Source organism: Colias croceus, chromosome 2, assembly GCF_905220415.1.
Source record: "Colias croceus chromosome 2, ilColCroc2.1".
Lineage (NCBI taxonomy): Eukaryota > Metazoa > Arthropoda > Insecta > Lepidoptera > Pieridae > Colias > Colias croceus.
The window spans coordinates 8,327,327-8,349,411 of record NC_059538.1 but is presented as its reverse complement, the minus strand read 5'-3'; the positions used below and the strand labels follow the sequence as shown (position 1 = coordinate 8,349,411).

The 22,085-nt window shown below is 34.2% G+C and overlaps 1 protein-coding gene across 8 annotated transcripts; it reads right to left on the bottom strand.

Annotated features, from left to right (window-relative positions):
* Positions 1–521: 521 nt before the first annotated feature.
* On the bottom strand, positions 522–20,974 carry LOC123703932 (potassium voltage-gated channel unc-103-like). 8 transcript variants are annotated; one of them, XM_045652155.1, is made up of 20 exons: positions 20,606–20,652; positions 12,076–12,448; positions 10,426–10,512; positions 9,350–9,497; positions 9,094–9,275; positions 8,323–8,343; positions 6,222–6,376; positions 6,038–6,151; positions 5,645–5,766; positions 5,284–5,402; positions 4,754–4,944; positions 4,370–4,512; positions 3,927–4,120; positions 3,465–3,590; positions 3,025–3,169; positions 2,282–2,359; positions 1,700–2,082; positions 1,375–1,623; positions 1,011–1,171; positions 522–571 (listed from the first exon to the last, which is right to left on the bottom strand). In XM_045652155.1, exons 2-20 carry the CDS (start codon positions 12,316–12,318, stop codon positions 568–570), a joined length of 2,865 nt encoding a protein of 954 aa, XP_045508111.1. In that variant the 5' UTR covers positions 12,319–12,448; positions 20,606–20,652; the 3' UTR covers positions 522–567. The 8 variants fall into 8 exon arrangements, with proteins under 8 accessions (XP_045508111.1, XP_045508142.1, XP_045508099.1 ...); XM_045652186.1 differs by lacking the exon at positions 12,076–12,448 and having other exon boundaries at positions 20,606–20,974; XM_045652143.1 differs by lacking the exon at positions 20,606–20,652 and having other exon boundaries at positions 12,076–12,923.
* Positions 20,975–22,085: the final 1,111 nt, after the last annotated feature.

Below are 22,085 nucleotides of genomic sequence, written 5' to 3'. Positions count from 1 at the left end.
TGTTTAAAAATAACGTAAAGTTAAACTCAAACCCATTATTACTATTGCCTCGTATAAATAAATTTTAAGTGTATCGAATAACGTTATTGACACTCAAATTTATGTTAATTAAAAAAAAAAACACCCAATACGTTCACCGATGATTATTGCATTTCGAAACACTGTATTTTCACAGTAGTCTATGTTCTGTATTGTATTTAATTTATATTTTCGAGTCGAATATAACATTTAATTATAGCGCGGTTCTTTCAACGTTATAGACCGTTCAATACGTCCGAATGTACACTCTCGACGACCGAATAAGGTACAAAATTGGTCCATGTCGCGTCATAGGAAGGTTCTCGCGTCGTCGCGGCGGACGTGTGTGATGCGTCGGCAGAAGTGGAAGCGCGCGCGGGCGGCGGGTCGCGTGCCGGGCGGAGCGGGCGCGGGGGGCGCGGGGGGCGCGGGCGCGGGCGGCTCGGCAGCGGCCGGCGAGCCGCCCGCCAGCGAGCCGCACGAGGCGGACTCTGCGAGCGAGCGCGTCGATGGCCGGGAGCGAGGAGCGCTCGTCTCGCCTGCCTCACACTACCTGCACCGCAAACAGAACTGTCAGATATCGTACCAAATGATTCAAACTTGAAGGCGGCTCGGAATCGGCATCGTACGATCCGATGCGCAGGGACATTAGGGACCTATAAGCACCCGCTCTCGCACCTAACCTAACTTTCGAGCGGCCATTAAGTTTGAACCCTACTATACATGATGTTAAAGAACGTGTGTGTCTAGCACACGTGTCAGAAGTGAAAGATTTTTGGCAAGATTCAAAGATAACAAACTCGTCGTCTTACTCACAGATCTGTGGTCTTACTCTACGAAGTAATGTCATGACGCTACTTTGAAATTTTACTCTCAACGCGCTAGATCTATGGATAAGATTAAGGGATCAGCAAATAGCTTTTGTAAGAGCTTTTTGGTGTCTTTATCGATTCATCCACGCTTCTTGGATGACTATGACATTATTTATTTACCTGTAGAAGGAATGCGAGTGCGGTGGAGGCGGCAGAACCGGCGGCACGGGTGCGTGCGGCTCTGAGGCGGACCTTTGTACTCCCGGCGTGCGGTCGGCGCGCTCGCCTCTCGGTCGAGCGCCACGCTCACGGTCGCCGTTCCAGTTCCACTCCCATTGGTTCTAGATAGACAATATCAGGTATATTATTTTTAAATGATGATTTGGAAATATTGTCAATAAGTTTAGGAGCTTGCGTATTTCTTATAATAGTATTTATAAATGTGTTTTGGGCTTTTTATTGAAAAAAAAATCAATCATTGCACACTGTAAATATATTATAAAATATATAAGTTATGCTTTTTTTAAATTATAGGCTTACGCACATCATTATTCTGAGGTACCGACAGAGATGCTTTAGGTAACGGCTGCGATGGAGTATGAGCTGGAGCTGCGTTATGGTGGGGCATCTCACGGGCTTGCAACAGCTGCAAGATTCTTCGCACATCCGCAGTTAATCCATTTTCTAATACAGCTACGCGGCGGCTTAATTCTTCTAGCCTTGTTAATATTGTCGTCACAGAAGCTGCAGTTGCAGCCGCTCCCACGTTTTGATACTGTGGTGAGACAGTATCCTGTAAATTGATGATATCGATTAAAATATTTATTTAATTATGAAATTAATAGTAGAATACGAAAAGTACGACATACCTGCACTCCTGAATTTTGAGTTCTTTCACCGTTCAGCACAAGAGCTGTTGGACGTCCAGTCATATGTAAATTGACAGCCGAATGCGGTGCAGATCTAGATGACGGAGTTCTTCCAACAGATTGAGTCGCAGAAGGCGCGAGGATATCATCGCAGGAGACGTGGACGGGAGCTGGCGCTGGAGGACTCGGCGATGCGTTCGTATAGTACGAACTAGGATTCGTGCTGAGGCTTGACACGGGAAGAGTTGTGCTGTGTGCGGGCGTGCTAACTGCGGGCTCGCCGGCAGCAGCTGAAGTTAGCGGGGAAGTATCATTTAAGGGACCCACAGATGACTGCCGCCGGACTGCTGCTCGACCTCTATACGTTTGCGGCGTAGATTGCGCTGGAATTGAATACATTGAGTTAGTCGATTGTGTTTATATAAAAGACATTGGAAGTTTTCAAAGCTGCAGTAATAATTTATAACAATAACATAGTCGTCGGGACCATTGCATTTGAATCTCTTGTTTTGTGGAAACTTTTTTAAACTGATGGTTTGTTTATGTTTAAAACATGCACTATTAAGTTGATTAAATACTTACAGTATTTGTTGTGTAGCGGCTGGTGCGTTTTATGATGATAGAGGTCTGGGAAGCTCCGTTTAAAGTGCGCAAGCATGCCTGCACACAAGGGCCGCGCTCAGAGCAGGGCGGTGAGGAAAATACGGATACTTATTTATTTCGAATCAAAGTTAATTGAACTCAGACAATGACTACCATATTATCCTCATCGCCAGTAATCATTCAGGAAAATTGGGAATAAGCATTCCACATGCTGCGTTAAGTAAATAAGATTGTAGATCTTTAATATAACCCTACATTATCACTGATGTGAAGCTTTTATTTCCTGCTTATTATTCATGTTAAACTAATTCTCATCAGCTCATTCTTTTTCTTTTGCTTTCTTAAGCAAAATGATTGATGCAGGTATTTATGAATATCAGTATCACTTTAACGTATAAAATATTTCTTAACTCTACATTATTAAATAGAATTAAAACAAAACGAAAAATAAAAAATAACATAAAAAGAAAGAATCAAAGGAGTTTAAAGGGAATTTTGCACATTGTTCCATCCAGACTCTATGTGCATCTACTCTAATGAGAAATAAAAAGAATGCTTATCACTAACCACGCTTAAATTGATTGTTCCATACGTGACAGAATATTGTATGGTATATTTTTGGTAACCTTAAGCGTAGTTAATAATTGGATTAGAATAAAGATAGGAATTAAAACTGTTTATTTATACATTCCCAAGTATTTGTTAATGAAAGACGTTCTTACCTGTTATAGAGTTGAGCGTGGTGGAGCGTTGCTTACTAAAATTAAAGTTAAGAGGAGTGACATCTTGTCCAGCCTTATCAGTAGAAAATTCTAAGATACCTCGACTTGGTGTAGATTCTGTATCCTCATCGCTGCATTGTGAATCCTAATGATAAAAATAATATTTTAAAATATACTAAAATATACTAATATACTATTCTCAGATTGTAAAGAATATTGTCAAGGGTATGGTCGAAATAGTTACATTTATATAATGAGTACCTACATAGGGTGAATTATATCATATTTATATTATGAGGCATTGCCCCGCAGTTTTAACAACAGAAAAATTATTCGACAAAAACTTTCCTCCTCTATTACAACCCTTTTGAGGTCGAGTTTTGAAGAAAACCCATTCTGAAAAATATTTTTTTAGTCTGGGTTCTCTAATTAAATGTTACCTTATCAGCAAATGCTTCAGCTTGAGGCCTGCGATTAGTTCGCGCGTAGGCTTCTCTTAACAATCGAGCTTCATTAGCATTTTCATAACGCATTCGACGCCTTGGCTCTAATCCACCAAGTTCTTCCTAAAAGTCAATATGTACATGAATATGTATGTTCATCGGTTACTACTTAACGTGTTCTTTTTATCTTTGATTAGATTCCCAAGCTTAGATCTAACATAAAATAATTACTTGATAAAAAATCCTTATCTTGTGATTAATGTGTGAAAATTTCATGAAACAAAATGAGATTTAGGAGAGTAGTTTTAGGAGTGTATTTCAGAAAGTGTTTACGAGTTAATTTTAAATATCAGTTAAGGGAAAATTATTCGTGGAAAAATACTCTAAAGATAACAAAATATGTATTATTAGATATTACGTAAAGGAAATTTTTTAAAATTTAAAAATTATTATTCTTACATCACGCATGTTGTATGTGATTTCCAGGTTGTTCATGAAGGTGCTCCGGAACTCGGGATAATATTCGAGGACATCGAGTAGATCGTCTCTATGTACTCTATGCAGGTCGCAGTATGTTAGTGCTCTCACTCGACAGTTGCTTCTGCCGACTGTGTTATGGGTACAGGGGTTTTCGCCAAATATATCGTCCTTACCTGTAGGAGTTAACAATAAATGTAATTTTAATATTGATCCTCTGGCATTTTGTAACTTTCTAAATGTTGTGCAATTAGGATAAAATATTTATCGTAAATTTCAAATAAAAAAGATACCAAAGTACAAATCTTAGCAACATTCTTACAAATCGTTTCGAATAATACAATTATAAATGATAAATCCTATAATAAAAAAAAATAAATAAATAAAAAGGAATCAATTTAAATACTAAGTGATTAAGAACGTACCTAATATAGCCATAACAATATCATCTTTTAAAATTTCTATCGAACCACGAGAGATGAAATATAGCGAAGAAAGCACATCACCGCGGTGGACGAGGGTCTCCCCGGGAGGGGCATGCGTAGTCATAAACCTTAAAGATAGAGCTCTGAAACAATTCATTGTTTAATTAGGAAAAATAAGTTTAAAGTAGTCATTAGTAATAGTGGTTAAAGTTATTTACATAAATAATTAATTTTTTACACATCGTATGTAGGTAAAAATAAACAGTTTAGGCAGAATTGTAGCATCATTATTTAGTTAATCTAAATTCCGTCCATTCTGAGTTGTCATTGGATTAATGGAAATTGGAGTAATGAAATAAAGTAAAGCAAGTAAGAAAATATTACCTTAAGCATCCCGGACTAGCACCTTCAAAAGCAGCACAGCTAGCTAATAAATTGCGATTTAAATGTAAGCAGATATCCGCTTGTAAACATTCAGGAAATCTCCTTAAAACTCTAGAAGTATCGATGCCATTTGTGTAGCTCCACGCGTGTTGGAAATATTCTTCCAATCTTTGGCGGAGAGGGTTGGTTATCTAAAATGATAATACATAGGTACATTTAAACAGGTCAGTATCTATCGTTATGTAATAAATTAGGATTTGATAGGTACTTCTTTAACCTATTCTAAGACTGAAGTACTGTTAAGACAACTTAACCTATTTGCTAGTAATCAATAATCGATTATGTAGAGTGGACATCGTCTTTAGAACAAATTTGTCTACCTCTGGATAGGAACAATCAATTTTGATACCTATAAGATATTTCCTTACAATGAAACTGCTTAATTTTATATGAATAAATAAAATATTATATTTGCATAACTGTGCTGTAAGAAATGGTATGTACTTAGTATAGGAAAAGTTAAATAATACCTGATGAAAACGAATGAATTCCCGAACTCTCAATATTTGTGTATGGTATCTCGCCGTTCCCGAATACAGCCTTTGTATAATCGCCGATACATTTCCGAAAATACTAGCGTACATTAGTGCTGTTGGAAAAATTCGTGTTTTTTATATAGAGTTCAAATGAGAAGAATGAAAGAGTGCGTGCAAATATTAAACTTCTACCAAGACTTGTTTTAAATTTGTCAAAAAAATCATCTAATTCGTAAACGTACAACTTTTCTTCCTTCCTTTTTATTTAACTTAGGGATTTTATGTTTAGGAAAAATTATTCATGTCTTGATTTAAATTTGAAAATTAATAAACAGTGTCTATCTAGTTCACTTACATCCAACAAGCATGACGAATATCGTAAATCCTTTTTCCATATCTGTATTCGGTGCCACGTTGCCAAAACCAACACTCGTCAGGGAAGTGCACGTAAAATATAAAGCTGTTATGTACCGGGATCTATAAAAGAGATTATTATTATGAAACTGTATACAGTCGATACAAGTTTGAATTGAAAATTTGAAATAAATAATTCGATGTCTGATGACTTTTAGACACAAAATGTTCATTACACGTTGCGTTGTTCTGAACATATAGGTAATATTACAATGATGTAGATGTAGAAATAGCTAATAATACCTATTAAGGGTTTTTTCAGTTAGTTTAATGAAGGACGAAGTCATTGAAACCTTTTTTTTTATATGTCTATTATAATAAAAATGTTTCTTACCTCATAGAGGGGCCAGTCGAGTTATCATAGGAAGCCTGTACATCATTCGCAAGGGCGTCTAGCCAGCCGATGGGAGCTTGAAGTTGAGGTCTCTCCCAGTTTCCGATAGCGTACCTTAAAGAAAAACCTTCATTATATACCAAGTAAAATTTATTTTCAAACAACATATCAAGAAAGCACTCACCAGAGACAGGCCAACCAATGTGCGATAAGAACGAACGTGGCCATAAGGAGGAGGAGGACGGCTGTGCCATATTCGGAATATCTATCTATTTTCCTTGCGACTCGCACTAAGCGCAACAGTCGCGCTGTTTTTAGTAAACCAATGAGCGTAGTTGTCTGCAAAATTAAAAAGCATATTGAAGAAGCCACTCGAAACAAGCAATATCATAGCTGCAAAACGAACTCAAGCATTGTTCGCAGAAAACTAGTGAGCGTCAATGGGCCTAGCAGCGAGCCCCTTTAATCAAGCAGTAAAACTCTATTATCATCGAGCATTATATTATCTTTACTCAGCCATACGGGGGATTGCAGTTTATAAGGTAAGCGAATACTCCAAACTGATATAAACTGGCATCATTTAATGCAGTGCAAGTAATTGCATAAATTCTAATGTTATACCAGTATAATTACGGGGTTATATTTTGTCTATGTTTCGTTACAATCTAATCTAAATATTATGTTACTCAATGGAGGTCGAATCTATAGCACTTATCACCAAACTTATATCTAATTTAATATATAGTTATGTTTGTGCACATTTCATTTATACGTCTGTATACTTCTTATGAATAGGATGTGTAAATGCGACATAACTATTTATGATAGTACGTGAGATATTAGTTTATTCGACTATCGTATACGTAGAGAATTTTACGATACTTCTCTATAGATACATGGGACCAATTCTAGCTAGACGATTTTACTTTTGGGGGTCTATTATGGACAAACAAATAAAAAATATATTGAGAGTATACTTACTGCAATTCGGAAATATCTGCCAATGGTATTTACATTTATTTAAAAATATGTTTATTTAAAATGTAAAAATTAAAAATAATGCATAAGATTTTAAATTGATTCTTCTTTTAATAGAACAATAATTATAAACTTAAATATGTTAATATTTTGAAATTTATAATTATTCAAAAGTTATTTTTCTAGACTATGGCAGATTAAGTTATTCATTATACATTTTTTTTATGTAAAGTATGTAGTTTCCTTGTTTTTGAATTTATTATTGAACTTTTAAATAGACAAAGGATAAGGTCAATAAGGTAAAATGTCAATTTATTAAAGTATTTTTATTTCAAAGAGCAAGTTTTAAATAAGTATACTCTTAGAAACAAAGAATGAAAAAAAATAATTTCACACAAAATTATTAAAAAAATAATTAATTTGATACAAAAATATCCAATACAAAAAAAATTGAATGTGAAAAAATATATAATGAATGAATTTTAAAATTATTTTTAGATGTAAGGTGGGTGCTATAATGTTTTTGAAATATCTCGTGCTTTGTTATGTCGTGAAAGGCAACTTTTGATTTGTACAAAATATTATAGTCTGGGAAGTGTGAGCGTATCGGCTACCAAGCTTTGTGCATTCCGTGATTTGCACTTTTACTATGAAATGCTTAAGCTATTTAATATATTTGCTGTAACTACCAAAATCTCGTTGCATACCAAAGCAATATTTTTCTATCTTAATCATTATTCTCAAAACAATGTCCTTTAGTTATCTATACAATTGTAACAGCATGTAAATTTATCATTCTGTTTATATTTACTTTATATACAAGTAAAAAATATTCATGCTAAAATGAAGATGTAATATGTGAAGGACCTAGAGGTCACCTTGGCATTAGTTGCGATTGTTAGAACGACAGTCCTGAAAAACACACGACCATCGGTATTTTTATTTGAGAATTTTATCGCTCTATCTGTTATTGTCGGTAGAATCGATATGGAATCGATATTTGTAAAGCAACTACGCTATTTCATACAGTCATAACATTCCTTTATGTTACTGTCAGTAGCTTGGTCAGTAGGTATAGGACTCCTCAGTGGCTAAGCTCGTGAATTGCGAGTGAGCGTTCAGAATATTCAGCGCAGTGTAAAATTTAAAACAACCATACGCTTTGCTTATAGGAAGCGTCCTTATCTTCCATTAACGCATTCATTGGTGGATTTAGAACGGCTATTGGAAAGTAATTCAAATACAATAACTAAAATGTAATAAAAATAGTGGCAGCAACATAAAAATACTTCACAAAGATGGTATACCTCATCACTTTCCAGCCCCTGCTGTAACAAGAAATGGTAATACAAATTCAGTACGCACCCACCTTGGGTCCTCATTATACCGACTTTATTACAAAAATAACAAAGAAAAACAAAATCATTTAAATATATCAAAAGAGTATGTAATCGGTTTATGATAAGATGGAAGCACTTTAATAGGTACATTTTTATTGAGGTAATAGAGACTGATAATAATGGGACCGAGCTATATTTAAAGTACAATTTTTATTAGATTTCATATTCCTTAAGGCTAAAAATATTGGGCTTTTTTGTGATCGGCATAAATGATGATTAAATTGAATAGTGTTCGAATATTATTCAAGAGTGTCAGATGCAATAAATGCATTCCACTACAGCACGTGTGGGGCTAGATCATCCAAAGCTTCATTTGTCCGAAAGAAAACTGTTTCTACAGATATAACCTAAGGTTTCTATTTTTGTAGAAGTGGAACATGACCCTTAATTCTGAATTCTATCCTACGAATATTAAAATAAATGGGGTTTGTAAAAAAATATATAAATAAAACTAAACGAAAGCTAGAAATAAACATAAAATGTTGTTTCATTATATTTTAGAAATGAATTTGGAGTAGCATCTGATTTGTATTTATGTTTTCGGACAATTGATAACCTTGAAGCTATGTTCGTCTAAAAATCAGGCATTTTTTATCTGACTAGAACTAGTATAAGTTGTGTGTAATCTTGTGAAATGAGAAAGATGAGTGAGTGGTATGCGAGGTAAAAGCGTCTCACTTCATCGGTATCGGTGCCGAAGAGAAGTAGGTCGAAGGGGATAGCGGCTACCAGGTCAATGATAAACCATCCGCGTAAGTAATGCATAGCGATCTTGGCAGGATCCGACTCCACTTCGTCGGCGGCATTTACGTATGTAGTCCGAAAGTTTATTAGAATGTCGATAATAAACGTCACATCCACTGAAATTGTACAAAGTGACATAAGTAATAAAGTTAAGTTATAAAAAAAGGAATAAATTATTCAAAAACTTTACCTATCATATCAATAATAACAATGGGGTCCTGGCCGAACGCGCGGGATCTCTTGTCGAAGTCGGGCTCATTTAGTTGAAATGCAGCTACGTAAGGTGTAAATATTGCGGTATAAATCACTAATATTAGGATCAACCAATCCCAAGCGGCCTGCAACAATTTTCCGTCTTCATTCATGGCGATATGAAATGGTTCAAATTTTCAGTAGAAAGAAATTTAAAATTCTGCTGAATAGTTAATGTTACATAGCTAATGAGGTCTTTTGGAATTCATAATTGCTATGAAAATAATGGCGTGTTAACCGTTAATACGGCTTGCGCTTTTGCGTGTGGAATATGAGAGAGGCCATTGCGACAAACATTTTTTATATCCACAAATTATAAACTTTCGTGTGTAGGACACACAAAAATATCATGTCCAAGTAATCATAAGAGGGCGAATATTTTCGTTCTACGCAAATTTTTATAGAAAAAGTAATTAATTACATGAAATACCTCTAAAAAGACAAGCCTATTATTTTATCACAGATTAGAGAGGTAAAAATGCAACCCAATTATACAATTCCACAAGAATTCATTTATTGTTGGAAATATACACAAAGACGCAGTGTATTGTCGCAATGTCAATGAATCAAGATAATCCAAGCTATTGATGTTTCGAGAATGCTCAGGAATATCAACATTTTCTGTATAGAGCCTTTATAAATATGTATTTATTTCGATACGATGTGTTTTTCAGCGCTAAAACGGGATTTATATTTTTATATAGCGTGAAAAATATGGACCAGTAGAGTCCACTTCTATGCACTCAAACTTGGCACATGTAGGTTATTTATGTTATTTTTATCTATTCAAGTAAAATACGTATATGAATACCATCTAAGTATTTTATTTTAATGAAACATATATACTATTAATGATACGTTAAAGAAATTCAATACGCTAGCGCTATATTATATGTAATTTAGGTCAGGATAAAATCGTAGGTACAGCGTTGATAACCAACCGTGCCTGCTGTTAAATATTTAATGATTATTCCTATTTATATTTATGATATAATTCGTAACAACGTGACGTACCTTATAAGGAGAATGGTGGAGGATAGTGCAAGGGTGGGAAGGCTGGGTGGTTCCCTTGTGGCCGCCCGTCGCGCCCAGAGACAGGACCTGCAGACAATGACATACTTCCATAATACATATAATATTTATAGTAACATTAAGCGATTCTAAAGGTTTCGTGCCATTCACGTGTTCTTCAAGCTATTGGGTCTTTTATTTTTGTCTTCAATTAGTCGTAGTGTTTCTATACAAGTGTGTTGAACACACCCTTGATTCGGTAAAATCAAAATTAATATGAGTAAATTTAATAATCTCAATTAATTAATTTACACACACATTTCGTATGTGACACAAAAACGAGATTTAATAAAATTATTTCTTCAATACTTTAGGAAAATTATACTATACTACCTATATTCGACTAAAAATTCTTAAAAAAATTACAATCAATTTATTTTTGGTGGACTATTAGCTTAACTGTAAAACCTTCTTACATGCTTACATTTTGGTATAACAAACATGCTATAGCATAGTCAGGAATACTACAAAACTGAGACTGGTCTTCTTCAATTCTATGGAAAGATTTTTGTCTACTACTGATACCTACGGAGATTTCTTGATGTAAATTGTGTATATGTATGTCATTGGATAAGTTATAATTTTGTTTTGTTTGTAAACCACTACACATTCAGGTCTGTCTAAGTTTGATGTCAATATTCAACAATGCTCCATTTATTGGTCGGTAGGCGCTGCAAGCTAGATGTTAGGTTACACAATATACCTACTCGTGTTTAAATGTATATCGATGTTTTGACACAAAAATAAAATAAAATGAATCATGATATAACAACAAAACATTAAGGACAATCATGCGTTTCCACAAACATATTTTCGTGTTAACTTGCAGGTAGTGAAATAAATAACGCACCTTCATAGAAATCTTTTTGTAATGAGTGGCAGCTTGATCGAATTGATGGTGTCATGCTCTGGTAAAACATTATTCATTACCTCATTTCAACATACATTTTTAACTCCTGTAATTGCAAAGTATAAAAACGATAAACTTTTCTAAGAGTACCTAAGTAAAGAAAATGCATTAAATACACCCCATGGTACTTTGTACAAACAACTTTACTAAACATGCTGTTATGTAGGTCTGTGAACTGTCTATAGTGAAAGCGACACAATGTCGCATCAACCACAAAGTACAACATTCGCACTATTATGCTACAGTGGCAATGTGAGAATGTGATCGATCCATATCGTGAATGTCGTACGGCCTCGACAGCTCTAGGCTTACGTTGTAGCGGATATTTCAAATAAAATCGCGTTTCTATATATCTTTTTAAATGTTTGGCGTTGCATGTTAACACGAATTATAATTATTTCTCTGTACTCGTTTTGTCAAGTCATTCCTCCGCGGCAAGTGTGAATTGATGTAAAAACAATTTAAAACGATGTGGCCTAAAGTGAAGCCTGCCCTTTAAACTCGGCTAGGAGGGATGGGATCATCATAATTTTTCGCGGTTAGCAGCAAAATAAATAACATCGACACAAAAACATAAAGCTGAAGCTTCTTTGAGAGGATATATCGTTCGATATCTGTTCGGATCGTAACAAAATATAGACACGATTTAAAATAAACGGGTAATTCATAGATACGAGAATTACCTCCTTGCCGATGGCGGGCAACCCGTTGAGGCCATTACAGGGCGGTTCGAGGCGTACGACGCTCTTGCGGGAGCCGCGGAAACTGGTGTCGCGCACACGCACCGAGGAGCGCCAAGTGGAGGGCGGCGGGTCGTCGCGGGAGCTGCGCGCGGAGGCGGCGCGCCGCGAGGTGGTGAGCGCGGCGCCCGCGCCGGCGCCCGGCGGCGTCACGATCAGGGGCACGTCGGGCGGGCGCTCCTCCATGCCGCTGCGCCAACGCTCTCACCGGGACCGGTGCTCACATGCCAGCGCCGCCCTCTCGTGCGCCGACGCCGTCTCCAGCAGCGCGATTGCCGGGTTTTGCATAGAGGCGCGATTACCTCCACTGGTCCGTCTGATCCCGATACGGATTTTTTTTGATTTGTTCATATACTTTTGAATTTAATCAATTCTATGAGGTGATGTATTTATGTACTATGGTATGGTTTTCGAAAGAAGCCTTTATCCTCTACTCTTTTCCGGAGGAAGTACTAAAACGTGCGAATGGAAGTAAAATAATAATTCCTAATGAAAAACTATTTAAAAATGAAATGGAATGTTAATGTAGGTTTACTTTGGAATGCAACAGGTAATTTTCGAGATTGAAAGATGGTTGCTGATTGGGGTCTATAGTGACTCTATACATCTATAACGGTAAGCATACTGTAGGCGCTGAAAGGGGGAAACGAGGCCGTGCCTTATTCAACACTGTGTCAACGGGTAGCTGCCCTATTCATCGTGCTTTACGCTTGTTTAACTTCAATACTTCAATGTAGTTAGATGTAAATTTACTAGATTTTTGATAATATCCTATAATAAATACTATTAGTTTGTACATAACAGGCATACTTAAACGTCAATTATTTAGAACACATAAATAACATTATTGTTGTATGTTCAAATTAAATAGTTTGTTTTTAATTATCAATTCAGATAGAACGATGAGTCAAACTTCATTGTTTTCATTTAATTACGATAATATATTCCATTCAAGCTTTTAATAATATATAATCATAAAGTTATAAACACGTGTGATAATTTAAGCAAATATCCACAAGGCGGATATATATTATATTTTAGATTAACACAAAAACACTTGTTCACATTATATAGTGTAGTATATTATGAAATACACCGCATTAAACTCATTGTGTATGCAATAAAGGCTCGTTAACACATAACTGATGACTCGCCATTAATCAATAAACGAAGAGTTATTGGTACATAATTTAAATCAGCTAAATAACAATGGATGCTGTGTTACTTCAAAAAATAATAAAGACGTTTATAGTATACTCAAATTTGGGCTGCAGTAATGAATAGCGTCTTTAGTGTGAAAGGAACGGAAATACATGAGTAGTTTGTACATAGAGCTACGCGCAATCTTACGTAATCTAAGCTGCGTCTGAAGACTTTATGTAATACAAAACTTTACGCCTCAAATCTTAATCCACACACCGCCCTCTCGCTGTGTTTACTTGAAAGCGAATAGTGACAATAAAGTGAAACGATCAAACAGACTAATCGCTAAAATATTGACAAAATACACTTTAAACCTAGTACCAATTCTAACACTACGAGATTGATAGCATTAAATTAATCTAGCATCTATTAAGTATTCTAAACTACTGAGATCTAGTGTGTGATGGTAGCGCGGATGGTGTACGTATTGTTCTAAGAAGTCTTTGTCTTGTAAACTCTTGTTGACATTGTTTTAGAGTTTAGACAGTAAAGTAAGGGAGCGTCTTCAATCTCTATTCCGTTATGAGACGTTTTTAAGATAATGAATGGGTAATTACGTTATTTCTCTTTTATTAAAAATTACACAAATAAATAAAGATATTAATAATTATACTTCAAAATGATAAATTGAATTAGTTTACCTTCATATTTAAGATTTAGCTATGAAACATTTGTAAAAAGTGTTGATTACAAATATTTAGTGTATATGATTTTCTGTTCCTACAAATCAGTATGCATAAAATGTATGAAAGCTCTTGGTAGCGCTTTAAATGATTCTTTTTCTCAAAGTTGCTAGAAGCAGTTAGCCTACGAATGGATAGTAAGATATTAAAATTGAAACTACTTTTTTTACAAGATAGAATATAACGTAGACAAAGGAAACCATACCATGGTAGTCATAACTCCAAGCATGGATCGCGTTTTTTCACAAAAATAGCAAATAAACGCAAAATTAGATTAAGGAAATAAAATTTGCAAAAGCTCGCAAAAAAAATAACGATAAAAAAACACCTCTAAAATATCGACGCACTCTTCACAGTATGAACTAAGCACAGGACGGCACCAATATTATTTTAATATTTACAATTTCACAAGCTGCAACCGACCGTTTTCGGTTTATAAAATTGTAAAGCTTTAACCGTACGAGGAGCTTTATCACAGCGCAACAAAATCTGAAAATATCACCATAGAACGATGATAACAGTTTTTACTTTTTAATGCGTCGATCGATTAAGCAAGCACTCGACTCGTTTATATTACTTTTGCACATTATATCGTAAATTTTTAGCTTAATTCGGTATTTCTGTCATGGAATAGACAAGGTATAAATCGCGTCGTCGTTCGCAAGAGGCGAGGCTCCAGGAACGGTATTTAAATAACAATTCGATGGCAGTGTAAGAGGCGGCAGGGTCCGCAGCGTGGTCGCCGGACATAAACTCGATCGGGATGCGCGGCGCACGCAAGAGGTCGCTGTGCGCGCGCTGCGCAGCCCTCCGGCGGGCGCCCCAGCCGCCCAGTCGCCGACGACCGCCGACGGCACACGAACGCAGGCGTGACCTCGCACAACCCCCACCAACATCCAATATTTCAGCTGAAAAGCATTGTCACCATGCCACGCTCCTGAATATACTACGTGGGTCACGTGCCTGTCTCTGTATTTTCCAATGTACAATAGAACCGTTGTACAGTATACTAATATTGATTTAAATTTCGTTCGTTATGCATTTTAGGTACATAATATGTTGATAGTCTATTTTTAACATATAAACAGACTCGTATCGAAGTGTTCGAAAGGTCATGTTAAACCCGGTAGTATTTTTTCATGTAGTCATGTCATGAGTAATAAAATTGTATTTGAATATATTATAATTATTATGAAATAGTTAATTATTTTTTTATAATTCACTATAGTCAATAGTCATGCTGCCAATTCTCTATATACCTATTAGTTAGTAGTAATTGTCGTAATTGTTTCAAGTGTTCAATTATTCAATAATATTAAATAATTATTCAATTAGTATTTTAATACGTTTGGAAAGGCGAATGTCGATTTTTATATTTTTTGTATAGGATTTTAACAAAGGATTTCTTTGTAGAGATTAGAATACATCATCATCAATCATTTATTGAACCAGAATACATTACACAATATATAAAGTTGCACCCAAAATTCACAACAAAATGATATCAAAAACAGTTAAATGCTAATAATTATTAATTATGATACATGAATACGTCGATACATTTTTAAAAACGTATTGTTGGACGAACATCCATTTCAAATATCAACAAGACACTCTGATTACATAAGTCCACACACGACTTTAGGTACCTATGCTTTTAATGAGATCCGCACTGCCACTTCCAAGTAAGAGTTTAATGGTAGTTACATAAGCTGCAGTGCAATTATCTAGATTTCCATCGTATGGGCGTGTAGAGCCCTTGACCTATCGCGTGTAACCGATTCAGCAGCCCTATGCGACTAGTTAACTATGCTGGGCGTTATGCTAAGACGTGCCTGTTGGTAGATATAACACTTTCACTTGCGAGAATCAATTGACGTTATTCAATGCTTTTAGCGGAGCCATAGTAGCATGCGTAACTCATATTACATGAATGAATGAATAAAGCTCCGTAATTGAATCATAATATTTAAATATACGATTTATTTTGGAGACGTGAAATTTGATACCCAACTATAAGAATTATGATATTTTTAGAAACGAATTGATCAATAATGAAAAGAAATAAGAATTGGCAAAGAAACATGTTAACTACATGTTTTTATTGATTCTGGATGTTCGTTATGCAAGGTTGGTTTGCTTTGTTTGTTTGACTTATATTCGAGAATGTTTACTAGATAAAATGTAATTTCGTAAAAGAGTATTTAATTCTATGTTCGTTGTTACCTTTTAGCGTATTCATAAATGGTATATATTTTTGGTTACAACATTTAATTTCTTTGCATAACTACATAATTATTGAATAAATAAATGCGGTGAATAATATGGTTTTTTTATCGAATACGTTTCGTTATAATATTTTAATATTTCGTAATAACAGATTAGTGATAGTAATTTACGAAATATTAAGATAGAAGATGAATAGATGCTTACAGCGAAAAATGATAACACTATTTTTATCAGACGATAAATATTGACAAATAATTCAATTAATTAATGATAATATGTACTTATATTGTGCTTATATCAAGGGATTTATTTATTTCTGAAAGAAATTGTACATATTATATACATCTATAAACCAATAATAAAATTATAGTGTCTGTTTGTCATATTAAAATAACCGCTTTTTACTAAATGTATAATCTGCATAAAACACTGTACAGTGTACATGTACGAAAATAGTAATTTTTACAATTTCGGTCTATCGTTTTTCCGGCTAATCTCTGGAACGGCTGTATGGATTTTGACGTGACTTTCACTGACATATAGGTGATGTAATAAGGAGTAACTTAGGCTACTTTTTATTCTGATGTTTCTTAAGGATTACGTACCTTAATAGTACGGATAGGAAAAACTAATTTACGCGGGTGAAACCGCCGGACGCAGCTAGTAGATAATATAAACTGCCACAAAAAAATAACAATTTGTTAAGTATAGACTCATTAACCTTTGTTTTAAAAATGTAAATTATTTTTAAAAAGTAATTATTGCTTGTCGAAAACGGCAAGGCCAAATGTGAAATACTTCCAAATTATGCTATTTTATAGAAATTACAATTTTTACATTTATAACTAACGAGTATACTTAATGAATAAAAATATAGCTACCTATGTCAGTAAAAGTATCTGTTGTTATTGTACTCACCTAGAACTTTTCTATAAATATTTTTATTTTTTAGTCATACTTTCTTCTGTACTGTTTCATACCTTAAGTACGGTACAAAGTGGTATTAACCCATTGAGCCTGAAGCGGCCCAATCGGTCCCAGACACAATAGATTTTCTATTGTGTCTGTGGTTCCGGGGCCTGCGAGTTATTAATATATAAAATTTAATTTTCTTGGCTAAAAATTATCAAAAAATCTTCCATTTTTCAATGAAGCAATAAACTAATGGATGTACGAGAGACGAGCGGAATATCATATCACCAGTTTTGTGGGAGTCTCAAGTTGGCGCAGTATTTACGTAGCATGGCCATTGACGTAGAGCTTATTCTCTTTGCCGTAGTCGCTACGCCCTATAATGAGATACGTTCCACGGACCAACAATGCTACGAGAAGGCTACGAGTTATTCAACTGTCAGGCTCTACGTATTTTGTCGCTAAGAAAGTGCTCGTGTTCATTATATATTCAACACAACATGTAAAGACGTTAAAAATTGTATACAAGGCAACCTTTTTATACAATCGTTTTTATATCAGGTAACGGTGACTCGCTTAATAATAATTTAAAACACAATCACCGTGACTGGCAAACTAGATAAATATTACGAATTATAAAACTGATAAAATTATAATACCATTATACCTTTATCAGAACTACTAATCAATACTTGATTATCCCTACAAATAAAATATCTATAATCTAGGGTCGTTTGTAACCTTGGCCGGTGGTGGTATTTAATTGGACTCGGTTATTATTTATTTACTTACCTACCCATTATAATAAAGTTCTAATAAATAATAAATCATCTACGTAACAAATAATATATGTGTGAACTTTTTAAGAGATACCACTTTTTTCAAAAACACAAGTAGGTAACCTAATTTAGAAGACTGACCAATATTGTGAACCCAATATGTGAAATGACTAATAAATATCATCTTATTCTTTTTGCCTTAAATATGTACATTCAACTACAAAGTCAAATCAACACAGAAACTGATACAATAACAATTGAAGCAAAAACAAGTTTTATTGTACAATTTGTATTACACTATTATTATGCAAAATGAACTAACATTAGAGAACCCTGCTTCGCGGAAGCTAGAACGGAATGTTAATAATTTCTTATCTAATTAAAATTATAAAAGTTGTTGTTAGGATAAATAGGATGTAATTTATATTTCTTCTTTTCAGCATTGTAAACGCCTCCTTTATCATTTCAGGTAATAGCCCTGACTTGCCCTTCATTAGTTAGCTTAGTAAAGAGGTAATTAAAAGGGAAAGAGGAGCAATTAGCGCCTTTTCCAGAAAGTTTCCATTTATGCGGAAATCTTACTCCACAAAACTTTCAAACCATCATTGTTTTTAACAAAATTATGCTTTTGGATAAGTATAATATGTATAATTAGCAAACATAAATTAAGCTATACACGCCATCTTATATGGAATATAATATTATGTAGGTATTATAATGTGTATTTCCACGCTTAATTTGAAATTTTTTTATATTTTTTTATTATATAATAATTAAAAAGAAACTCATATGTGCAATTAGGCATGACTTTTAATTAATAATTATCATTTGCTCATCACGATTACTAATGAAGTTATTCATTCCATGGAATTTCACACCGATAGAGGCCTGACATATGATAGGTATCACTTTTTATGCAATATTAAATTAACAAATTGGTGATTAGATAGATATTACTCACCCTCTTTTTACTTTATCTTAATCTTACATGGAAAACACTCTTCAGTCTATAGAAATATGTGGTTATATTTAAAACGTTCTAATCAGTCTAGTAATATCTAGTTTACTCACATTATTGCATAATTAGCTATATTCAACACCATATTAGATTGATTGATTTCCATGGGATATATTTATATTAAGAAAAACAAACGATTTGTATGCCCTCTTTAAATTAGGTACTCATGGTTCAAAGTCACTGAAGTCACGTGAAAAATGTGAATCATCTATACATATAATAAATCTGTAGAAGGGTCAATTCTGTACATTGAAAATATTGAAAAAATAAATAGCAGGGGGTGTTACTGGATCGATACCAAACCCAAATATGTGATTAAAAAAATTTTTGTCTGTCTGTCTGTCTGTCTGTCTGTCTGTCTGTCTGTCTGTCTGTATGTGAAGGCATCACGTGAAAACTAGCGGTTCGATTTCGATGAAACTTGGTATAATTATATCTTATTATCCTGGGCGTAAAATAGGATACTTTTTATCCTGGAAAAATACGTAGAAAAAAATTAATCTTAATTTTTCAGTTTTATCCATAGACGTTGTTCCGTAGAACCGCGAACACACGTTGCGTATTATTATAGGCCTAGCCGTATTTGGGAATTGGGTCCAATAGATATTTATAAGATTTTATTGTCAGAGGTACCTACTCAAAATGGAGAAATAAACCATCCACGCGAAGACCGACATCCGCGCGGACGGAGTCGCGGGCGGAAGCTAGTATCAAATAAAACTTTTGAATACAATACATATCAAAGTACATGCAGAACTTGGTAATCAGATGTAGCCGTACACATAGTTTCAATAGTTAGTTCAAATTAACTGGACCAGATGATCGGAAAATGTTTGTGACTTTTGTTTCATAGACCATTTCATAGACCATGCATAGACCATATCTGCTGGATAATGAATTTCGACAATTTAATTTTCTCAGAAAGTACAAATTGACATATTACATATACATGAGCAATAATAAAACACAAATGGTCGAATGTTCATAAATCATACCTACAAAATACTTCGCATTTATGTTCACGTTTAAAATCTTAGTTCCTAGAGCTCTCTTTATTTTACATCATATGGCAAAATATTTGACTGTAGGTAATGTATCTATACTTTTCGTAGAACCTAAGCCTACTAGAGCACCTACTGATAATATCCATACTTGATTTTACCCACGCTATTTTCTAATTGTATTTTATGGGAGATAATAAGATCTAATTCAGAAAATCTGATATAATCAACATAATATGTGAGGTTATATAAAATTTATAGTGCCACATGAAGAAGTAGTAATTAATATTAGTTTGTTATGTTTGAGTGGCATATTATTATTGTTTTAGTAGTGTTTTTTGAAGTGAGTTTGATAATAACGTATGCACACAATATAATATGTGTTATACATACAAAACGATCTATTAAATATGATATCGTCATCAAGCCAATATAACATTGATGTTTTTCTAAATAGTTTATACTTGAATATGATGATACATACAATCGAATGTATTTCCTACAAGCATAATTTATTAGTCCCTATACTGACGCAAAACTAATAACAGAGTAAGAATAGAAGAGTTATTACATAAAAAATAGTTTTGGCACGCAATGATTAATAGCTTATGCTAAAATACATGATAAATTTTATTGTCGAACACTTACCACTTTCTCCTCAATGACGTCATTATTGTTGTTATTGCTCCCATATTTTAAGGCACCGTTTTCCATGACCAACACTAACAGCCAGGATTTAATTATTTTTATTTTTTACACTGAGATATTCCGAATATAACTATATATTTATAATTAAATAACGATTATGTGATAAGTGATAATTTTCTATGTATATTTACTATTTTTATTCTATCATTTTATTCACTCTAAGGTTTGTTCACTTTTTCTTCACACACTGATTTAAAATGCATCAGTTTGAGATATATGCGAATAGTTTCTCGAAACTTTCTTATCTAAACTTTTATCTGCGCTTGAAGCTTATTTCGCGCGAAATCTCGATTCTTTCGAGATTCAATTTTTAAGATGATATTTTTATTATTCTAAAATTGTTATTGTTTATTATAAGGACTTATTAATTTACATTTAATCTTTTCAATAATTTCATGGTTAGAATATCATTTCTACGAGGTATATACAATTTAAAAATGAATGATAAGCGGGAAATGGAAAGCTCATGTATCCCGATACAAAGTAGGCCAATTTTTACGAGAAATATTATTACGTGTTTACAGGCCGATAATATAGATACAATCAATCAATCACATATCGCCGGTTGCTAAGTAACTTTTTGACGTAAACACACCTCTTCGTCCTTTGATACGCACTTTTAATAATCCAATGTTCTGAACACAAACATACTTCTATATAATTTAGGCTTACAATCTAGCCAACTTAAAACATTAATTAAAGTTGTAAAAACATGAAACAACGTTTGGTTTGAAGGCACTGCGTGGGTAATAACGCGTGATATAGGTTAATATGCATTGTTATAAGATTAATAAGTTATAATGAGTTTGTTAAGGTTTAGGCGCATTCCCGGGGCGGGCAGGCGGTTGGCGGGTCGCGTCATACTGCGGCGGCCGACTGGTACGCCGCCGCACTCCGCTATTCAGCACTGAACACCATCGTAGTACGCACCATCGCGTATATTGATAGGCCTTGGACTATATTTCCACCTTAAGACGGCACTACGTCAATAAGGTTTTGGATATTAAGGAATTATGTGCGCTTATACGGCCTATATACCTACATTTGTATAATTAAGTTTAAATTGATTTAACCTTTGTTAGTGTATCTTCTAATAAACATCTTTACATAGGTACAATCATAATAATAAAAATACATAGGCTCGATCTCGCGGATTCGTCACATATACATTTTGGAATTTGAAATTCGAATAATAGATTAGAATCTTATTTTTTTTTAATTCTCTCTTTTCTTTTCAAAGCAGATGTTAGATCTGTCAGATTGCACCATAGGTACCTTCGTCAAAAACAAATGACTCAATTTGTATTAAGTAGGTATATATAACAGGATCGAGGAAAATATTAATATTTAATTCCACTGTTATCAAATAATAAAATAAGCAATTCAAATAATACAAATTTTAACATTGTGGTGTTTTTTT